Source organism: Equus asinus, chromosome 3, assembly GCF_041296235.1.
Source record: "Equus asinus isolate D_3611 breed Donkey chromosome 3, EquAss-T2T_v2, whole genome shotgun sequence".
Taxonomy (NCBI): Eukaryota; Metazoa; Chordata; class Mammalia; order Perissodactyla; family Equidae; genus Equus; species Equus asinus.
The window spans coordinates 58,267,500-58,290,042 of NC_091792.1; the positions used below are offsets into that span (position 1 = coordinate 58,267,500).

Genomic DNA, 22,543 nt, shown 5'->3' on the forward strand with positions numbered 1-22,543 from the left:
TATATTGTTAAATCATAACATTGAACCCACGGCCAGCAGCAGTAGAACTCACGCCTGAAGGAGGTCTATCTAGCACACGTATTTTCCCCAGAAGGCACAGCACAGCCTTCTCACGCTTGGGGACACTAGACAGCACTTCAGCACTAGGCTTGGGGGCCATTTTAAATGGCGAAATCATGAACAAAAACGAGAAGAACGTGGCACTAAATAGACTATGACAAGAACACTTGTTTACAGTATCAGAGTGGAAACAAGAAGGCAGAACATCATTTTGTGTCTGTGTGTAGACAACTCAAATCGCAATTTGCATTTTTTTCTGCTCTGCACGTGTTCTCAAAGTGTCCTGGCTACTGATTTTGTGGTTGCAAATAAAGTTTAGGGAGTAGGCAAATTAACAAATACAGAATCTGTGATTAATAAGGATCCACTGCATTTTTGTATATTTGAATATGGAGCGCCAGTTAATCACAGGAATATTTAGTATATAGTTAATAGGCACAGTGCCCAATACCCCATTATAGTAAATACAAATCTCAGTAACACTGAAAATGGTAATTCTAATAGACCAAACATTTTTTACCTGTTAATTTATACCAAAAAGAAAATCTGGTAATGGCTTTTAGAAATATCAAGACCAAAAAGCATAGAAATATTGTTTTTCCACTCAAAGAACAGAAATAAACTGGCCTAGTTATCATTAAATGTATCCCCACAATTCATCTTTCTTTTCTCCTTGCCACCTCACCCCCCACCTCCTTTCCCATGTCTTACTGCTAAAATGGGCTTGGGAAGGAAGTTGGAATCATGCCAAGATGAGCTCAGCAGAGGCTGCTGCAGCCAGTGGCATGAGCAGTGAAACACAGGAGGTTTTCTGCGCTGCTCGGAATATTTATTAGATTTAGTGCTGAAATAGTCTCTGTTGATGAGCAGACCTAATCTGAATTTCAAAGGTACTGAAGACCATGTACATTAGTTTGTTACTCTCTGGCCCCAAGCGCATCACCTTACCTAATGGTTAGGTGCTGAGGGAATTCATTTAATTTCCTAGTAACTAGCCTGGACTTTTGTCAGCAACAATTACTAATTTTAGATTTTATCTCCCCTCCTCTTCAAGTAAAGTAATTTAAATTCTTTCCAGGTAGCATGGAAACAAAAGAACATCACACCTGTTTCTTACTTCAGTCTTGGTCTCAAACATACAGAATCTGATAGACCATTGCCATGAAGTCCAATTGTAAGAAGAGGAGAAGAAAGGAATGGTGTTTGAGGATCAGAAGTTACATGCTGGGGTCGGGGGCTGGGGTTCACATACTCCTGGGATCCAGTAAAACTAGAGATACGTCATCCCCCCAGCTGATCGTGCGGAAGTTGTTTACAAAGGTCCTGCGAAGAAAAGAGTTAAGATAATACACGTGTGCATATTTCTAGAACCTGAAAATATAAAGTGCTAATAAAATGTGATACTGACCCTGATATCAGTTGCCCTACAATAAACCCAGCATATATGGGATTAAAACCATAACACTCTTTCCTTGCTTACTTCCTGGCTTCCTGGCTCCAGAATTCACTATCCTCCATGGAGACAGACACCACCAAGGACAAGCACCTGGATTTACTATCTCCTTGCCGCAAAGAGATACAGGCTGGTGGGAAAGCTGCTGACCAGCAAGGTCATGGGCTCCCTCCTCTCCACAAGTAGTCTCAAGGCCACAGACAGGCTGGTGGGAAAGCTCTGACCAGCAAGGCTGTGTGCTCCCCCTCCCGTACCTAAAACTCCAAACAAAAACCCTTCCTTTTAGCTTTTCGGGGAGTTTGGGATTTCAGCGTTAGCTGCCCTCTCTCCTTGTTCAGCACTGTGCAATAATAAAATTCCTACTTTCTTCCACTACACCCAGTGTCAGAGACTGGCTTGCTGAGCAACAGGTGAGCAAACTCACTTCAGGTTCGATATCAAATGTACTTTGAAGTATAGCCACTGGTTTGAACAGTTCTACAGAGGCACAGAGCTACTCTTTTGGCAATATGTAAAGATAGGGATAATTTCATAAAGAAATCTTTAAAATTGAGGTGGGAATAATTTGGAGGTAAAAACAGGCAAACTGTTTTCCCTTTAAACTGTGACAGTAACCCTTATAGTTGTCTGAGCTCCCAGAATAAAGATTTAACAAACTGACATGAGCTTCAGAAAACGAGACTTTAGGTACCCAAGGGGTTCAACTAAATTGCTCCTCTGAGGTCTTGAGTTTAGCAGCTTGAAAAAAAAACTGGGGTTGTTTTGGTGACTCGTGTCTAGTGAATAAAAATTTTAGGGAAAAAGTTAGTGTTCTGCATGCTAATATGTCAGGTAATGAGGAAGCTGCAGAAAAAGCTTCCTTTCTTTCACTGAAGGCTTTAGCATGAAAGGTCACCATGGGGGCTGTGCTGGGAGGCTAATCCTGCGGTCAGACACCACCACAGGCAGGCTGTCAGCAGATGCCATGGTGCATCAGAGGAGCGCTCAGGGAGTGCAGGAACTGAAAAGTCAGATAAATGTATTATGTCAAAACAGTTATTTAGAGTACCACGAAGTGATGTCCTCTCACAGCTATTTAAAGGAATTTAAACTTTTTTACTTTTGAGAAACATAATTGAACATATCTCGAATGCTTCAGAATGTCTAGAACTTTAAAAAACTGCTTCAGAATATCTAGGATTTCTAAGGCTTTTGATAGATTTTGAAGAGGTGTAATTTTCCCACCACATGAAATACTTTTTTTCCTAAAACGGCGATAATTAAGCATACTTAGTAATATTTGAAACATTATACCGGAACTCGGAAGAGCTGGCTTTCCTATTTGGCTTTATAAACCTCCAAAAGTTGGCACCTGCCCTCATAAAAGATTTCTTCTGACAGAGCTCTTATCTCTTTGTTTGTGTTTTCCTTTCCCACTTTAACACATTTCTCTTTGCTTCTAGCTGCTCCAGAACGCTGAGCAACAGTAGTCTTCTTGGCAGCCCTTTTCTGTATAGGCTCCCGCTCTATCAGCATGACATGATGGCAGCTTCCTGGAAGGGCTATATAATTAGGTGGAATTCTATGGAATAACCAGCTGGTGTCAGGAGGGGAAAAACTGGCAGAAATGTAATGCAGAGACAATTTAAGTATAATTTGCAGATCTGTCACATATCCTACTATTGAATCAAAATGAGAATGGGTGTAAATAGTAGTGTTTTTTAAAAACGTGCCCTCACTTGGCATTCCAGCAAAGCCATCTACACAGTGAATGCCAAAGTTGGGTCTAATTCCATTCGCAGGTGGAGCTCTAGTGCCTTCGTGTGATAGTTTTAATGAGAAGAGAGGTATCAGGATAGTCCTCTTCCCCAGGGGGTTGCTGATGATGAAGCTGCCAAGTAATGTTCTGAACACTTGTAGTTGTCTTAAGTAGCAATTTTATTTTTAAGCGTTGTGAAAAAGGAAAGTATATATGTTTAATAGAAGATTTAAAAGAAGAAAATTAAAATCACTTACCACCAAGGTAGGGTTGTTTTTTGTTTTTTTTAATATAGATATTCCACTGCATGGTTGACCACAATTTACTTCACCAGTCCTTTATTTTAAGACATTTGGGTTGTTTCCAGTTTCTCACTATCATAAACAATGCTGTGATGAAGAAGCTTGTGGCTCAATCTTTGGGCCCACCATTAATTATTTCAGTAGGACAGATTCCTAGTAGAATAGCTAGATCAAAGGATTAGTAACTGTGTCCTTCGACTTGGTAGTATTTTTTCAACTCTGGAGTCTCTTGTCCATTGTCTACCATATCCCCGGCTCACACCTCTATCAGCTTCCACCTCACACAGAACATATTTGTTTTGCCCATTTCCTTTTTTCTTTCTTTCTTTCTTCTTCTCTTTCTGGAATTGTCTCCATTGCATATGGCCTATCTATAGACCTATCAGAAACCCAGGGACCCTGAGGAGAGAAGATAACAAATTGATAATATACCGTCTCAAGATAACAGTTGACTGTACCTCACTTGTAACATTCATGTGTGTACAGTCCTTGGGTTCTTTGCCAGAGTTTAGTGAACTAAAATGTTCTCCAAAACTGTGGTTAGAGATTTCCTGGCGTCTACCTTCTTCAGAGTGAGAATTAACATACCTTTCAGTTTTTACCTTATAATTCCATCTCACCTTCGAGCCATAAACCTTTTGATAACTAACTTCAGCTCACTTTTGGTGACTCATTAGCCTCAAGAGGACTTGATTTTCTGGAAAATTACAGTGAAGCAAAGATGTAAGAGAGAAGTAAATATAATTAACACAGGAAAAGAGGCAGGATACTTTAATGATTTCTTGAAATAGTATTAACAGATTTTCTCCTCCCAATATTTATTGAACATCTCATAGGTATCAATTATATTACATGCTAAATGAACAACCTGGCTGCCTAATACCTTTAAGAAGATAAATTACTAAACATAGTTGATACATTCTTACTAGCCCCAGAAATTGCCTGTGTTGTGAATTAGTAAATGCTAGCTGTTGTACATTATGTACCCTTTTCCACATCTGTATTCAGAGTTTTATAGTTGAGAAAGTCTTCCAAAAATGATCTAGTGAACCTCCTCATTTTGCTATAGAAACATTAGTATCAATCAATGTTTAAGACTTCCATAAGTAAATATTATAAAGCCTACCTTGATAACTCCTTCACTATATAAGAATTCTCTGCAGGGAAATTATATTACTAACTCCCACCTGAAGTTCCCATGCTACCACTGTAAGCTTATACCTTTTCTTCAGTCATTAGCAGTGTCGAATTTGCTTTTGGGAATGCAAGTTCTCCATATGGTCAGTGTGATTTCCTTATTGTAATTAGAGTACGTTCAGAAGGCATATGATCACTCACTGAGTGATGAAACATGGAATAGGAGATGACTCAATAAACATTTTAAGGAATGTTTGCAAAGTGTGATTTTCAAATCTGTGTTGAACTTAAATTCCCAGCTTGGTCTCTGCACAACTGTTTTTGCTGACTTGTATTTTGGTATGATGCCATTGGTCCCCACTGCCAGCCTCCATGAAAAACAGCCCAGTGAAACTCATTACTGCATTTACCATCAGGAGGCCCCCTAGAAAAAACCTACCTGCTCTTCACACTAAGAATATTTTATTTCTTCTGAACAACTGGTTCATTAAACACAGTCCTAACCAGGTTTCCCTGCTAGAAAATTCTGGCCAAATTGTGGCCCACCCATAATAAGTATGGAAGTGGGGAGGCACCCAAGGCCACTATGTTGCCCAACTCAGGGTGGTGCCATCCATAGTGTATTCTTTGTGAATGGTGCCCCAGAATTGGGCACACAGGAGCCCTTGGTCCTCTGGTATGCACTTTTAAAACCTCATTCTTGATTTCTCCTTTTTTTTCCTCACTTTCTTTATCCGTCTATTCCCCCTCCTATTTTTAGTTTTCGAAATGTTGTATTCTGTGTGTCTTTGTAAGCTGAACTCCTTTGTGGAATAAGGTGCAGTATAAATTAATAACTAAATCACAAGTGCAAACCTGTATTGGTTCATGCTGTTAGTGTCATTATATGCATGCAGTAGCATCATCTTGATCCTTACTCCTGTTAGTGGTTGTTGTTTCAGCTCAAATATATTGGTGTTTGATAAGCTGGTACTTCTGTAAAATCAGAACATGGTATGTAAGCTCCTATTTGAAATGAGAGTCCAATATAGCCATAAACATATGGCTTACACTGTGAAGTGTTCTTGATCCTTTCCCAGGGAATTTGGAGGAAATATACAAGAACATAGGTGCAGTCCCAGGATTCCCGGCCAGATTATTTTCCTAAATTGTATTTTGACATTTCAGATGATTAAGTGTACACATTACACGTCTGCCCAAGTAGGTTTTCCTTTTCAGAAAAAGAACATTTGAAGACAGCTACCCAGTGACACAGGTCAGCATTCTTACCTTGCCCTGTATGTATTTAGTCTTCTCAGCCCTCACAATCAGGCAGAAATCCACAGAGCTGTGTGTAGTCATTTTGCTACTGGCCATATATTCCCTGCGTGTTGAGTGAAAATAAGGCATTCGTTTTCCTGGGGTTTTTAAAAGCATATATTTGTGAGTAATTCATTGTAAATCTATGGTTTAGGGAAAAGGACCTTAAAGTTAGAGTCTAAGGATTTTGTGTGTGTGTGTGTGTGTGTGTGTGTGTGTGTGTGTAAGATTGGCCCTGAGCTAACATCTGTCGCCAATCTTCCTCTTTTTGCTTCAGGAAGGTTGTCCCTGAGCTAACATCTGTGCCAGTTTCCTCTATTTTTCATGTGGGACACTACCACAGCATGGTTTGATGAGCACTGTGTAGGTCTGCACTGGGGATCCGAACCCATGAACCCTGGGCCACCGAAGCGGAATGTGCGAACATAACCACTACACCACCAGGCCAGCCCCAGAAGGATTCATTATTAAATCTCACCTGTGTCACTAACTGTGACTTTGAGCAAATCATATAACTTAACAGATGGTCAGTTTCCTTGTGTATAAGATGCATGATACTGATGGCTGCCCTGCCTGCCTCACAGGGTTACTGTGAAACTCGGATAAGATAATGGGTGTACTCTGGAAACTATAACAGCTATTAGAACGTCATTTCCCCAATCTGGGAGAAAATTAGATCATAATAACAGATAGCAAAGACACTATTATTTGGTTCAAACGCTATCCACTCTGCTCGAATTTTAGCTCCCTCAAATGTTTCCCAGATGGTCCTGGGAGTCAGCTGGGATTGTTGAACACATGGCTTGGGGATGAATCATCTTGGATCCCTTACGGGAGTTCGTGTTCCTTCTCTGTGGGTCACTGCAGTGGGCTTTCCATTGCTGCTCACGCAGCCAGTGCTCACTAAATCCTTGGCCTGAGGTCCGTGATCCAGCTAATGTCCTCACCAAAGGGACATACAGTCATCCCTGTGCTTACCACTCTTGACAGCAGTCGGCTGAGAAGTTCTCTCCTATATCTTCTCTCAGAGATCTCAAAATGGAGACAGTGCCCTTCACACCTGGTTGGACTTATTAGGACACTCATTGCGGAGGAGCATCAGTGGGATGGCTGAGATGGAGATGTTCTCCTGCGCCGTACTCGAAGGTTTCCGCCCCACAGCTGGCGCACGTTATTTAAGGTTGCTGCAGAGATTGCGAGCTGAGTGGTCCAGTGCTGATGTAAGCTTTAGGAAGCCTCTGGCTGTTTTGAATTCTAACCATACTGTGACTGTGTTTGAGGATCATTGACAGCTGGGCTGTCATGGCTAACGACTGGACAGCTGTCTCCCAGTAACTGGGGGTGCCAGGAAACTGGTTACCTCAGAGAAGTTTAGAGAAAACGGAAATGAATACAAATACAAGGTTTTCAGAAACCAGTTGGGCAGATAATGGTGCTGTTCTTTGTTCCATAAACTACATAAAGCAGTGGTTTTTCCTGGCTCTTTTTGTAGCATCCTGCCTTAGGAATCAGCTGTGATGAGCTGGAGAGTTTCTGGTCCTCATCACTATGCTCTGATAAGAATTTCCCCCGACACATCGATCATTTGGGGCATGAAAGAGACCTGTATAACCTGTACACCACAACTCTGCCCCAGAAAATGAAATCTCCCCCAGGGGAAGTTTAGATGCCGCTACCTGGAACTGGGGGCACTTATTTTAGAACCTCGCACACATGGCAAGCATATTTTTTTAATTTAGGTCAAGCTGATTGGGAGGATGGACCTGATAGAGATTATAGGCTTGATGAATTAAGGCCCCCATTGTCCCTATCTTCATACTTGCTCTGGTTTCCTGCCTTCCAACTATGGCACTATACAGTACACTCCAAAACAAGTATGGCGCACAGCTATACTCTCTCAACCACCTAATTTTGTCCTGAAAGGTTGTATATTTGAAAAACTGTTGCAGACCTAACCAGTAATTCTGTTTTCATTGACTTTGTCTTTCAATCTCAGTAGAGCAGAAGTTAAAGATTTATTATTCTCCTTTTTGTTAATATTTAATTCATTGATAAGGAAAATGGGTGGTATTCTGTGATATAGTACAAATTTGAGGAAAGGGTTATTCCTAGAAATATTTTTGAAATCAAACCAACCAGTATGTATTGAGTATTAACATAGTAGATAAAAATGCTGTTCTGGCCAAGAGCAGAACTTCCAATGATTAGCTTTGCTGGAATTTTCATCTTGTGGATGGTTAAGGAAGAATGAATTCTGTTATGGCATTTAATTTTGACTTTCAAGGGAGGACTAATTGATGAGAACATTGAGGAAAAGTAACTAGATCATCTTAGAGTTTCTAATAATCAAGGAAAGGAATACAAGCTCTTCAAGGCATTGAGCTCGAGTTTTGAGAAAGTGATTAAATAAAAAATAAACCATAATCTCAATTTTTTTATGCCTAGGCAAAAGAAAGGATATATTATAGGAAGGGAAATGTCAACATCAGGGTGAGAACAGAGGAGAATGAGCCACTAATTGAAAGGATATAGGAGTATCTCATAGAACCCAAGGTCAGGAAGTATACTTGATTGAACCAGAAAGCGAACAGTTGAGAACCAAAGTCATATGCTCTTTCTCTGTGAGGGTTCATGGACTCTCATCTCTACTTCTCTCTTTCTCTGCTTCTCCATGAAACTAGCTGTCCAGCCCTTGCCTCTCAAGATCATTCAAAAGCCTCATAGAAACCAATTAGGGTCTTGGAAGCCTGAAGCACAGGGCGAGGGCCTCAGATTGGCCCAGCTTGGACAAGTCTTCCCTGCTAGTCCATTCTGCTGGACTAGGGATGACAACATGTGGTCTCCCCTCCTCAGTAAACTGCTGCTGAAGGAGCCTCTTAGAGAAGGGGATCTGGGCAGGACTGTGATGGGCAGCTTTCAGAGAAGCAGAAGACTTTCCGGACATGCAAACCAGATGGTATCTGCCAAAGGTAACCAAACAACCAATTATTTTCAAATCTATTTGGAGTAAAATAAAGAAAAAGCGATGTGTAGACACATTATTAGGGCATATTATATAATTTTAACATATGAGAGAAAACAGACGTGCAATATTTCTTGTTTCCTTCTTCGCTTTCTGCAGGAGTGATTTCTCCACATTGAAAGTTTTATAACCAACATGTTAAGAGGGAATTAAATTCACATATAATGAGCATAGAATAAGAAAGCACCTAAGTACGTTAAATTTCTTGAGTACCTTTAAGCCTCTTATAGCACTAGATATTGAGGAACTTACCAGATGAGTTTGAGAGGAAGTGCTGTCAGTAATCTAGTGGTATTGTGAAGGAGAGATTTTAGGAAACTGGAGGTGGGAAAATATTGCCTTATATTTTCCAAAGGAAAGAGAGAAAGTTTAGTTCCGGAAGCCTGACACTGATACGTTGTTAAGATCCTAGGAGGGATCATTTATGCATTAAAAAGTAGCTGTCACTAGGTGCCAGCATGGGTCTATGAAAAGAAGTCAAACCAAACTAGTAACATGTCTAAAAAAAGACCTGCGCTTACGCTAGTGGACCAGGAGACTGTGTGATACCTAATACATCTTGATTTAACAGGATATTTGAGTCAAGTCTTCAAATCCCTGGGGACAAGATAAAGAAATGTAGTGTGAATGATAGTGCGCTTAGATGAAGTTGATGAATGGAGTGTTAGCAGCCTCTCAAGGGTTGCACATAACTTTAAAGCACTGCTTTTGACCTTCTCATATTCATCCATAGAAACAGTGGGTACAGTTTTCAACATAGAAAACTGGGAGGAGGGATGGTTATATACACCAATTGACAAAATCATCAAAGGGAGCAGAACCTGCTGGAGCGTGCACCTAAACCAGCAATATAAAATGCAGTAAATGTAAACATAGTATTTTATGATGAGTTCAATTGCAGAAATACAGAATGAAAGACATTGGGCCTAGCAGTAATTTGGGGAGAAAAGTTTTAGGGGTTTATAAGCTAGTAATATGATATGATTGCCAAAAAAAAAAAAATACAGTGCCAATGTAATTTAAAATTATATTTATAAAGGAATTGTATCTAGATTAAGTGTTGTAATATTACCCCCTTATGTTGGTTAGTCCACATTTGAATTATTATAGCACTCTTTCCTGGGAAATACATTGACAAAGTGAAGCACATCCAGAGAATGGTGATTAGGAAGTTTATGAATTTCTTTGATGCTTAGATTCTTTGTTTCGCTCTGTGTAATGCACTGTGAGGAATAAAGTCCACCATGGCGTGTTCTCAAGGAGCTTACTTTGTATCATTCCAAAGTGCAGAGAATCTGAATACTTGAGTGTAATCCACTCCCCCCAATCTGTTGAGTTTGAGTGAGTGGGTTTAACAGTGATAATTCTCCTTTCATTGAAAATGTATATTGGTTTCTGAATGCTAAGTTAAATTTTATATTCTACATTACTAATTTATTCAGCCATGAGATGTCAGCACTGTTTTATGTAAATTGTAAACATTTTTTCACTTCCTTTTGTCATGGGAATGAGCAGGAGAGGTTTTAGATGGAGGCAGGAAAGGTTTTCAATTTATTTAAAAATAAAAGCAAATAGTTTAAAAAAATCATTGTTTCCCAAACTGAGGATTTGTTTCCTATGCCTAAAGAATCTTCCCTTATTAGATTTGGACTGCTCGCAGAATTAAAGAAAGAGAATCAAAAATGACTTTCTTGAAACTCTCTGGGAATGAGCTAGAAGTAAGATACAGTCTTTAAAAAGGGCAAGATGAGTAATTTTCACACACAAATACACAGGCTCGTGCACACACATTCACACATTACTGTAGGTTAATGATAGTATGTATGGATTGCAGGGACTTCCAGCCTAAAAATGTTAAGTTTTTCATAGTCTCCTGAATTGGATATTGTTGATGGATAAAATCTACTACATAAAGGCTTTATATCAAACTACAGATGTTAAAAACATAGTTGGTACAAAAAGAATGCAAGTAAATTGTTAACAAGCATTTCATTTTTGGTTTTGAAATGTACTTTTTTTTTCCCCCTCTCCAAAGCCCCAGTGCATGGTTGTATATCGTAGTTGTAAGTTGTTCTAGTTCTTCTATTTGAATTGCCGCCACAGCATAGCAACTGACAGACTAGTAGTGTGGTTCCATGACCCGGAACCGAACTTGGCCATTGAAGTGGTGAGAGTGCCAAGCTTTAACCACTCGGCCATCAGGGCTGGCTCGAAATCTACTTTTTTAAGTTATAGAGAAGTCACTATGAAAATCCCTTATTCCCATCTTTTCTTCTGATACAAGGAACCTGGCCCACATAGCTACTGTGAAAATATTCTGAAAATTGCTTTAAGAATAACCCTATAGCTGGGACCAGCCCTGTGGCCAAGTGGTTAATTTCGTGCACTCCGTCCAGGGTTTTGCTGGTTCAGATCCTGGGCACGGACATGATACCACTCATTGGGCCACACTGAGGTGGCGTCCCACATGCCACAACTGGAAGGACCCACAACTAGGATATACAACTGTGAACTGGGGGGCTTTGGGGAGAGGAAGCAGGAAAAAAAAAAAAGATTGGCAACAGTTAGCTCAGGTGCTAATCTTTAAAAAAAAAAAAAAAAGAATAACTGTATAGCTTTAATCATTGCAAACCAGTAATCTGAGCAGTTCTGTGACAGAGCTAAGCCCTGCTGTCCTTGATGTTAGAGGGTTTTCAAGTTCTCTTGGAAAATGAGGTGCTAGAGAGCAGAAATTAATCAGAAATCTATAACAAAACCCATCCATTTAATTGTGGCACTCTTTTTTCAGGTGTCCTTCCTCCTTATTAGAACTTATTACAAATTCTATGCCAGTAAAATGAGAGAAGTGATGCAAAATAGGGGGTTTTACCTCAATACCATAGGTGCTTCTTTCAATACTAAGACTTAACAGCAAAGCTTTGTATATTAAAAGCATTTCTTCTGTGTGCTCCACTCAGTGGCTTTGTCTTACAGTGGAAAATCAGAAAAGCTGTCAAAGAGCTAAACTTTCTCATGAACCTGCATGCAGTCTGATGTAGCAAATAATAGCTTGTAGTTAAAAGTAACCCAATCTGGGGCCGACCTCTTGGCCCAGTGGTTAAGTTCGTGCACTCTGCTTTGGCAGCCCAGGGTTTTGACTGTTCGGATCTTGGGCGTGGACATGGCACCGCTCATCAGGCCATGCTGAGGCGGCGTCCCACATAGCACAACCAGAGGAACTAACAGCTAGAATATACAGCTATGTACTGGGGGGCTTTGCAGAGAAGAAGAAGAAAAAGAAAAAAGATTGGCAACAGATGTTAGCTCAGGTGCAAATCTTTAAAAAAAAAAAAAAGTAACCCAATCTATGTTGGCTTAAATCTCCTCTGGGCTAGTGTCCAGTCAGCCTGAGTTCAGGCTCCCTTTCTGGGCTGTTTCTGTTCTCCAGAGGATATTGTCTCTTCCCTTTCCTTCTTCTACAGCATCCAGGTGACAGAAAGGTCATGTATCCTTGAGGTGTTGTGGGTAGTTCTGGACTGCTTACCCTCCGTCTCTGCCACCTACTCCTGGCTCTGAGTGAGGTGCACCCTGTCTTCCCAGGTGTATTGACCTCTTCTCATCTGCTGCTGAAGGAACCCCTGCTGCAGTAACTTCTGGTCAGTTCTCCTGCTGCCCTCGGGACTGGTGGTCCCTTCCCATGCCTGCCCCACTTTGGGGACTCATCTCCACTTTGGCTTTCACTGGTGCCGTGGATCCTCTGAACCCCGAGGGCCAGTCTCTGGCTTAAGCCTTCTAGCCCTTAAGCTTTGCTGCACGTCATCTTACCCCTTCCCATGGTGACTCCTAACTGGCCCCTGGATCTTAACTCTCAGCTACCTTACATGTTCCCACGTGTAAAGCATGTGGAAACTTCTAGGCTCTCTTGGCTCCATACTAGAGCCAAGGGAGACTGCAAAGAAGAGGTGGGGAAGGGAATTGTCCTTCACCCTCCCTGCCTAAATACACTTTAACATTATCTCTGTTCCGTGCTATAGCCACCCCATGGTAGGTAATCTCCTGAAGTTTGGAAATGGAGGCTAAGCACAAGTCCCTTCCTCTATCTGCTTTTATTCTGTGCTGTCATCTTGTTGCCCCAAGATTTTCTATCTCTCCCCACTAGAAGAGCTTCTATTTCCCCTTTCTGCAGAAGAGGGAAGTCCGCTCCTGCACCTGCCATATATGGACTGACTTGTTCTTGAGGGTACCTGAAAACAGAGGAAGATTGTGGGGTGGAGAGTGGACATTATTGAGAGAAGAAAATACATCAAGAGGCATTTCAAAAATATCCCCAAAGCAATTCAATAATTATCTATGGAGTAGCTATTATGTGTTAGATGGTAGTGAGAAAAACAGATGAGATTCCTGTCCCTAATGAGCTTCCAGCCTTGAGCATTTTGTAGGAGAGATTCCTAGCAAGGGCACAGAAATGTATGCATAAGGATGATCATTGTAACATTATTTGTGGAATCAGCTGAAATGTTCATAAATAATAAGGAAATAGTTAAATAAATTATAGAACAGCAGCTATACTATGGAATGTTATGCAATAGTTAAAAAGCATTAGATAATAAAATAAATCTATACATACCCACATGGAAGAAGCATCTATATATACTCATCTGAATCCATTTGTATATACATACAAACATTTGTGTGTCTCATGAGTATAAAAAAAATCTAAATAATATACAACCATTAACAGTGATTTCCCCTGGGAGGGGAGATTTGACATAATTGGGAAGAGTTAAGGGAGGGCACTTCATCTTTACTTTATAAACTTCTATATAGCTTGAATTTTGTACAAAAAAATTGTGTACTGCTTTTGTAATTTTTAAGACAAAGAAAATAGGAAAAATATCCACCAAGAGTTGTTACTGGTACACAATCTAGTTTACATCTTTGGAGTTATTTACAAATTGTAGATAGGTCAGAGGAGATGGAAAAATTGGACCACATAATCTACTCCAGCTCGCTTGTCCCCTTGTCCCATGTAAGAATGCAAGGTAGCATGTCCAGACCTTCAGACTGTCACCACATTGTGTTCCCCAGAACAAGGAAGGTGTCCCTCATGGACCATCTCTCTTATCTTCGCTCTACCCTCTTCCTCTCCTCCTTCAGTCCCTCTATGTTGTCAGTTCTTCCGTCTCCCACTCAAAGTGCTTATCTGGCTTGTTTCCACGAGTTGTCATCTTTTGCCTTAGAAAGCAGCAAGTCCCAAATCCCCTTCATGTCTTAGATATTGTCACCAATTCTGGTGTCTATTGTAAATCAAAATCGTCTTTCCTAAAGAGTTCTGCTGCTTTAAGCCCAGTGGTTAGTCTCAGAGGGAGAAAACTGTTGCCTGAGTCTCCATCCGGGTTCCAGTGTGCTTTGGGGATTATTATCCTTAGACAGACCTGCTCAGGTTGCTTTCTCTCCAGAAACACTCAAAACGTGTTCTTTCAAGATCTGCATTGCTCCACTACTGTATTTTTTAACTTGTTATTGCAAAAGAGCATTTGGTCCCTCTCAACTTTGAGTTATTCTAGAAATCCCTCCTTGTTTAACTTGTTGCTGAAACTGTTGCCATGCCCCCACCATTCCTTCCCCATTCCTGGGTTTATCTCCTGGCTGCAAAGCACTAGGAAGAGAGAGAGGGAAGAGGGCTCCCATCACATGACAATACAGGTGCCTTGTATTAAATTGATATTCAGTGTCAATATCAATTCTTAGCCATTCATGGATAGGTATAGCTAGTATTTTTTTCTTTTATGTTTAACAAGATTTCTTGGGGCCGGCCCTGTGGCCGAGTGGTTAAGTTCTTGCACTCCGCTTTGGTAGCCCAGGGTTTCACTGGTTTGGATTCTGGGCGCGGACATGGCACCGCTCATCAGGCCATCCCACATGCACAGCTAGAAGGATCTACAACTAAAATATACAACTAGGTACTGGGGGGATTTGGGGAGAAAAAGCAAAACAAAAAAAAAAGATTGGCAACCGTTGTTAGCTCAGGTGCCAACTTTAAAAAAAAAGATTTCTTATAAACTCAAGATAGCCTAGGTTTATTTACTGACTTCATTACTTACTAGCTGTGTGATCTTAGGCAAATCATTCATCTCTAAGCCTCAGTCCCCTCATCTGTAAAATGGGGACATTAATAGTACTAACCTCATAGAGGTGTTGGGTGTGGTGTGGGTGTTGGTCAAAGTAAAGCACATAGAATTGTGCCTGGCTCATAATAAGTATATGCTGTTATTTGCTGTGGTACCGTGAATGCCCTTCTTTGTAACTTTTTCTCTTTAACTTATGTTTATTTTTCATGTTTTAATTATACCTTCCAAAGACATAAATCTTCGATCTGTTCATTTTTAAGTTCTCATGATATCTGAATCATATGCGCGCCATTCATTCTTGTGGTTTCATCTTTTTCTCCCTGCTCCCTCCCCGCTTCTTTGTCTCTACTTTTTTTTAATCATCCTTCTGGTCCCACTCATCAGGGCTCCAGGAGGCCTTCCTGACCACACATCTTGAGGCTGAGGTCCACCAGATATTTGCACCCTGTTTTCCCCACCGACACACTCATAGAAAGTACAGATATTTGCTCCGTGTCTCGCTTACCCTATAGGACCTTGGGCTTCATAAGGGCAGAGACCATATCTGTCTCCCTCAGTGCTCCAGCTCTAGTGCCCAGCACAGAGCATGGGCATAGTCGGTACCTAATACTCATTTAATAAGAAAATGAAGATAGAAGAAATAAGATGAAATGGATGACCAGACTCAGTCTGCATTTCTACAAAAATAACCTCTAAGAACATAGACAATTTTGAAAGAAAAATAAACAGCAGGAGAAAAGGTTGTTTCCATCTATATTGGGCCAGGTCCTATTTTAGATAATGTAGATAATGGTTACTATTCTAAATGCTGGTATAGGTTATCAAGCTGATAATGTTAATTATTGTTTTTGTGGTTTTAAGTTTAATCTTGGGGAGAAACTTATTTACTACTTCATGAAAAGCTTTGGGATAAAAAAACAAAAACAAAACCTTTCCCTCCCACTTATTAAGGAGAAGGTAATAGGCTCTAAATGCTGGTTCTGAAAACTAGCTCCTGCAGAAAGATCGTGGATCTCAAATCGTTCTCATTAGTCTGTGTTGTTACTGTCTTGTTCTTCTCTCATACCACAGAAGAAAATGTGTGTGTGCGTACATATACATATGTGTATACACAGACATATAATTAGCATATATATATAAGATATGTATCATGCTTCTGTGAATCTCTCTGAACCTTCCCTGGCTCTGTGAGTCTTCATCAGGCGCTGTTTTGAATTTCCTTCCGATTAGAACAAGGCTTCTAGCAACTTTCTTCCTGCTGCAGTTGTTTAAATAGTTTTGTATAAAATAGCTAATGATCCTTCTTTAGCCAATCTAGTAATTCTAAACATTATTAGAGCTTTGTTTTTTCATTCAACAGTTGAACGCCTGCTATATGCCACAGTTCACCCTAATTTTTTTTCTTTTCTGAATGTTATAGCCTTGTTAGAACAGAAGAGCTTTCAAACAGTTAGACAGTGGTTTGTTCACAGCAAATGAAAAAAAATCCCTTGCACCAGAGGCTCAAGTTTTAAAAATGAAAATAAACTAAGTCATGAAAGAAAACCCTGATAGCTGTAAATAATATCTTAAGCATCCCCAACTGAGAAGCATAAATTCACAAATTAGTTCTCTTTGTCACACAGTAAGTGCCAGTTGGTTAGGAAGTGGCTTTGTCTGTGAGTAACTTCATCTCATAGCAGCTTCTCTCTTCTATCTTGTGTTTCTGTTAAAATATAAAAGGTTATATTTCATTCCATTGCCTTAGTTAAGTCAATAATATGTAATCCAGCCAGAAAGCATAATTATAGTATGTGTGGAACCAAGCAGTATAGGTTACCTCTAAATAAATATGATGAAATTTTCCTTTTGCAGATGCAAGTATTGGCATTATGATGAAAACCTGCTCACTTCCAGCGTTGTCATCGTTTTCCATAATGAAGGATGGTCAACCCTCATGAGAACGGTCCACAGTGTAATTAAAAGGACGCCAAGGAAATATTTAGCAGAAATTGTGTTAATTGATGACTTCAGTAATAAAGGTAATAGTTATAGAATTGACATTTTATCTATAAAATAAGTTAATTATGTGTAATTGCAAAACTGATTTCAAAATCGTCTTTAAAAACTAATAATTAGCATCTGTTGATAGCATATATTATCAGCAAGTGGGCACTGTGCCAAGCATTGTATATTAATTATTTTGTTTAATCCTGACAGAAATCCTTGTGATGGATATTGCTATTATCTCCATTTTGCACTTGGGGCTCAGAGATGCTAAGTAACTTGTCAGCAATCAGAGGTAGTAATTAACAGCTAGATCCCAATCTACAGGCGCATAAGTTTGTGTATTGAACCACTGTCTTATACTATACCAATTCTTCGGGCCTTGGGTTTTGCAAAATTTCAGTCATAGAGGTAATTTATTGAAAGACTGAGAGAATGTAATTGCCTTTATATTGTAATTCTACCTGAAACTCCATCCAGAGTTGTCAGACTGAAATCCGTATACCTATTGAATAGCCTGTATTTTGCATTTGAATGAGAATGCAAATATTGAATTTGACCAGAAACCATGGACTACTTTTATTCATAATAGAAATTATCTACTAAAGCTTATTTTGTCCTATGTTTGATTTAGGATACTAAATAAAAGGAAATTGTTTTATTTTTATTCTTTTTAAGGAGCCAGCTATTACAGCATTTAGGGAGGCATTGGTTAGTCTTGGTTCATTCTGGTGAGAGAGATTGAGCAGTGAATTTTCCAGATAAGCGGGTTTGTTAAGTTAACATTCTTTTCTTTCTTTTTTTTCTTTCTTTTTTTTAATTCTAGAAAAGGAATTAATTTTTTTTAATTGCAGTAACATTGGATTATAACATTATATAGCTTTCGGATGTACATCATAATATATTTTGAATTCTGTGTAGATTACATCATGTTCACCACCCGAACACTAATTACAGTCCATCCCCTCACATGTGAGCCTAATCACCCTTTTTGCCCTCCCCCTTCCCCTCTGGTAACCACCAATCCATTCTCCGTTGCTATGTGTTTGTTTGTCGTTTTTATCTTCTACTTATGAGTGAGATCATACGGTATTTGATTTTCTCCCTCTGACTTATTTCACTCAGCATAATACCCTCAAGGTCCATCCATGTTGTCACAAATGGCCGGATTTCGTCATTTCTTATGGCTGAGTAGTATTCCATCGTGTATAAATACCACATCTTCTTTATCCATTCGTCCCTTGATGGGCACCTAGGTTGCTTCCAAGTCTTGGCTATTGTGTATAATGCCGCAATGAACATAGGGGTGCAAGTATCTTTATGCCTTGGTGTTTTCAAGTTCTTTGGATAAATACCCAGCAGTGGGATAGCTGGATCATATGGTAGATCTATTCTTAATTTTCTGAGGATACTCCATACTGCTTTCCAACATTTTTTTCTTTAAATAGATCCATTATTGTAAGCTGAATATATCTTCTTAATAACATAAATATCAAGATAGGTAATGCCACAGCTCAGACCTCACATAAGCATGCTGAATAAAAAAAATGTAATTGTGCTGCTGAAACCCAGATCTGAGTATTTATTTATTCTTCTTTGCTTGTCACAAAACTGAATTAAAACCTTTGAAAAGTAACCAAGGAGCTCAGACTACTCAGTAGCAACAGAATATTTGCTTTTTGGCCAAGAAGTTCTACAGAGAATTTTTGTGTACAAGTAGTGATGCAACTGAATATAATGTTTAGAAGTGAAGACAGAACATGGGTAGCATGAAAATACCATTCAGAATAGCTTTATAAAAGCTTCCTCCAAAACTTAATTTAGAACTCCTGCAGTCTGGATAAACCTCTGCTGTTTTTACGAGGACATAACCGGAATCTTGATCTTGTACACATGTCGGCATGGAGAAGAAGTAGAAATATGGCCTATTTCCTTTCCCCCTCATCTTTGTGCACTAATCACTTTTTTCAACTAATCATTTTTAACTACACTAGAGAACGTTTGGCTTTAAAATTTTTAGTCATCTCAAATGCCTTTAGCTTAAACATCTCTTGGTTGCAATTTTCTATGACAGGAGTGTTTTCATTAAGAATACTATTCCTGTCTCAAAATAAATATTTGAAAATATGTTTTAACGTGATATTGTTGGTACAACAATATTTTAGATTTAGAAAAATCTAAATCTACAAAAAGAACTGAGAATTCCCACGGCTATGATTGTACTTGTTTTAAGAACCCCTATGTTATTAATACAAGTAAAAGCTTAGCATTAAAAAAAAAAGTGAAGACCCACCAAAAGGTGTTTGCCATTATAAAATCTTGCTTTCTTGCTTGGCCCAAGAAAGAGAGAACAAAATTTTGGACTTAAGTTTTCTGTCCACTTTGCTTTCATTGTTTTGTGATCAGTGCTTCTGTTGTCACAAATCTCTTATGTTCAGACTCTTGTAACACACTATAACAGCAGTCACTCGCAGGGGCAGCTTTGCTGGCAGCCTTAGGAGAGACGTTTGTTGGGGCTATCCTTGAACAGAGGGCTTTGATTAATTTTCCCAATTTCAAGACACCTTAAAATCAGTCAGTCCCATCCTCAGTAAAAGTATATACTGTTTGGTAAATCTGACTTGAATGAAAATTTGGTTTGTTCTTTCCCCAATATATTCAGAAAGTAAAACTTTGAGTTATAATTTTCTTTTAAAGATGAAATACTTTACTAATATAAAACCTCACAGAGGAGCTGGCTGCTCATAACACTTGGGTGTCTGGAAATTACAATGTCCTCTCTTAACAAGGTTCTGGAGCACACTTGGCTACAGGTGAGCATCAGCCCGCTGAGGCTCAGTGGGGTGAGGGAAAATGCAAGTCCCTACTCTCAGTGGCTTCTAACAGCAAAGGTTATACTATTCTCTCACTTATTATACATGTCCCTGAGGGTCAGGCTCAGCTGGCAGAGCAGCCTGATTGTGGACACTGCCTGCCTTGAGGCAAACGGGAAGAAGAGGTTTGGTAATGTATTAGTGAGCTCTTAACGCTTCTGCTCAAAAGTGCCCCACATCATTCCCCCCATCTCATTGGCCACAGCAAGAGACATGGCCCAGGCTGCCGTCAGTGGGTTGGATAATCACCCCCAAGGAGCGGGGTGAATATTTTGGACAGTAATACAGACTACCACAGTGCGAGATCCCAAAGAAGCAGAAGTCATCTGAGTCACCAACTTCATCTGAGTCACCAACTTCCCTTTTGGGAGCCTCTTAACTAAGACTCTAAATTTGAAGAACCAGCCATCAACTCATTGCTGGCTATAATGATTTATTTTAGATTTATTCAGATTGCATATCCAAAAGAGTACCTAATGAAATTCAGAAGGGGCTTTAAAAAACTTAGGACTGTATAGAGCTTAAAAAAAAAAAAAAAAAAAAAAAAGGAAGGTAAGAGCTTTTTTAAGAAAAAGTTACATCGAAGGGAAAATTACCTAGATTTTCAGAGTGAAAAAATAGAATTCAGCATAAGAATTTTACTTATAATTTTCATTAAAACTGGTTGCCAAAATAGAAAAAGGAAAACTTTTTTCTTCTCTATTTTGAATACCCATGTGTGGGTGTCTTGCTAATTATAAGCTCCCTAAAAGTAAAGTATTAAGTGTACAGTCTGATTTGCCCATTTAACCACCAGCTCATCACGAAATACAGCTATTTTTGTTTGTTTTTGTATTAATGGTCCAAAGTTTTAAACAATTTTAAAATAATATTTATGTCTCCAAGAAACATCTTTAAGGATCCGGGAGCTAGTTGTGGCTGTGATGTGCCAATTTCATAGGCTCACAGTGATGTAAACAAAAACTGTTCTCTTGCAACTGGGAAGCCAAGATGGAAACTTTGGCTGATGTATCTTGTTTTTGTAACACCAAATTTCCTCTACCAAATTGCAAATATATGTCTATTATTTATTATATAAAATATTATATTTATTATATAAATATGTAAATATTTATAAATATACACATACATACATATAGACATATGAACACTTGTTGATACTTAAAATAGAGAGAAAATGGGATCTTTTGATTGTTACTTGCTAACTTGATGGCAACTCTATTCATCACACCAAGACTCAAGCTTCGACATTGGTTGTAGTTGGAGAGAGATGGACCAGAACAAATGTTCACTATACTCTGTGTGAATTCCAGTGAAGTCATATAATGTTGTTTATAGGCAATATATCTTCAGAAATCTTGAACCATTGCTTCTGCCAAAATCAAACAAAATATTGTGCCTGAAAGCTTTTAGATATGATATTAACATGTGAATCTGTTTTAAGTTTTCTTGTCAATTGGCAATAGTTAGCATTTATTTAATGTTTAGAGGGATATTTGATAATTCTCAGGCTAACCACTTCTCTGTAGGCATATTAAGCTCAAAATTTAACTCAAATAATCACTTCACCTTGCTTCCCTAAAGATGAACTGTTCAACCTGATGAGTGTAAAATTATTGACTATCCAAAGTACCTGTTGCCTATCCTTGTTTCTTGAGAAAAATAATAGTTTAATTGGTTTATATACATAAATGTAATTTATAATGTTGACTGAATTTTTTTATTCATAGAACACTTAAAGGAAAAATTAGATGACTATATTAAGCTGTGGAATGGCCTAGTGAAGGTATTTCGAAATGAGAGAAGAGAAGGTTTAATTCAAGCACGAAGTATTGGTGCCCAGAAGGCTAAACTTGGGCAGGTAAGAAACATTTGATATCTACAGTGTCAGCATTTTGGATTTGGTAACCAATAGATCATATGGATTTTTAAGTACCCTTCAATTTTCTTACTTTTTTAATTGAAATGAAAATGATGGCTTAAACAGATAATTTATGTCAAAATTGACTCTGATGATAATTTATATTAGCATCTAATTTTCAATTGTGAGAGATATGTGATGTCCCATATATGAGGAGAGTTCTTTACCTTGCCTCTTTTTTTTAAAGGTTTTGATATACCTTGATGCTCATTGTGAGGTGGCAGTTAACTGGTATGCACCACTCATTGCTCCCATATCTAAGGACAGGTAACATTACCTTGCTTTTTTTCTTTCCTGGTTGAAAAGTAAACTTCATCCTAGAAGGACAAATGATATTCTCATTCTTCTGATTCCAGTTCCATTCAGTGTATCAAGTGCTGTGTTTTGAGTCTTATTTTTCAGCTAGTTGTTTCCTTGGGTGGAGCTAGACTGATACTTTGGGCTGATTCAAATGCGGGCAGTTAGGCATTTGGGATAAGCCTAGGGTGGCTCCCTCCAGAATCATCTTGTGGTTGGGTTGTGGAAGAGACTTCCTCCAGCTCCAAAAGCTTTCTCTAACAGTAATATTAATTGCACCCTTTACACTGTAGTAACAGTTCTAAAGACTTGAAGGAGTATACTTTGAAATTATAGCTATTGGGT

At 39.0% G+C, this 22,543-nt stretch overlaps 1 protein-coding gene across 2 annotated transcripts in view; it reads left to right on the forward strand.

The window, feature by feature from the left end:
• Nucleotides 1-22,543, forward strand: part of GALNT7 (polypeptide N-acetylgalactosaminyltransferase 7) — a 135,576-nt gene that overhangs the window by 92,547 nt on the left and 20,486 nt on the right. For both annotated transcript variants that reach the window (XM_044766948.2, XM_044766949.2), the window contains exons 3-5: nt 16,976-17,142; nt 21,711-21,841; nt 22,089-22,168. In XM_044766948.2, the coding sequence (XP_044622883.1) occupies nt 16,976-17,142; nt 21,711-21,841; nt 22,089-22,168 (378 nt within the window). The remainder of the gene's footprint in view (nt 1-16,975; nt 17,143-21,710; nt 21,842-22,088; nt 22,169-22,543) is intronic.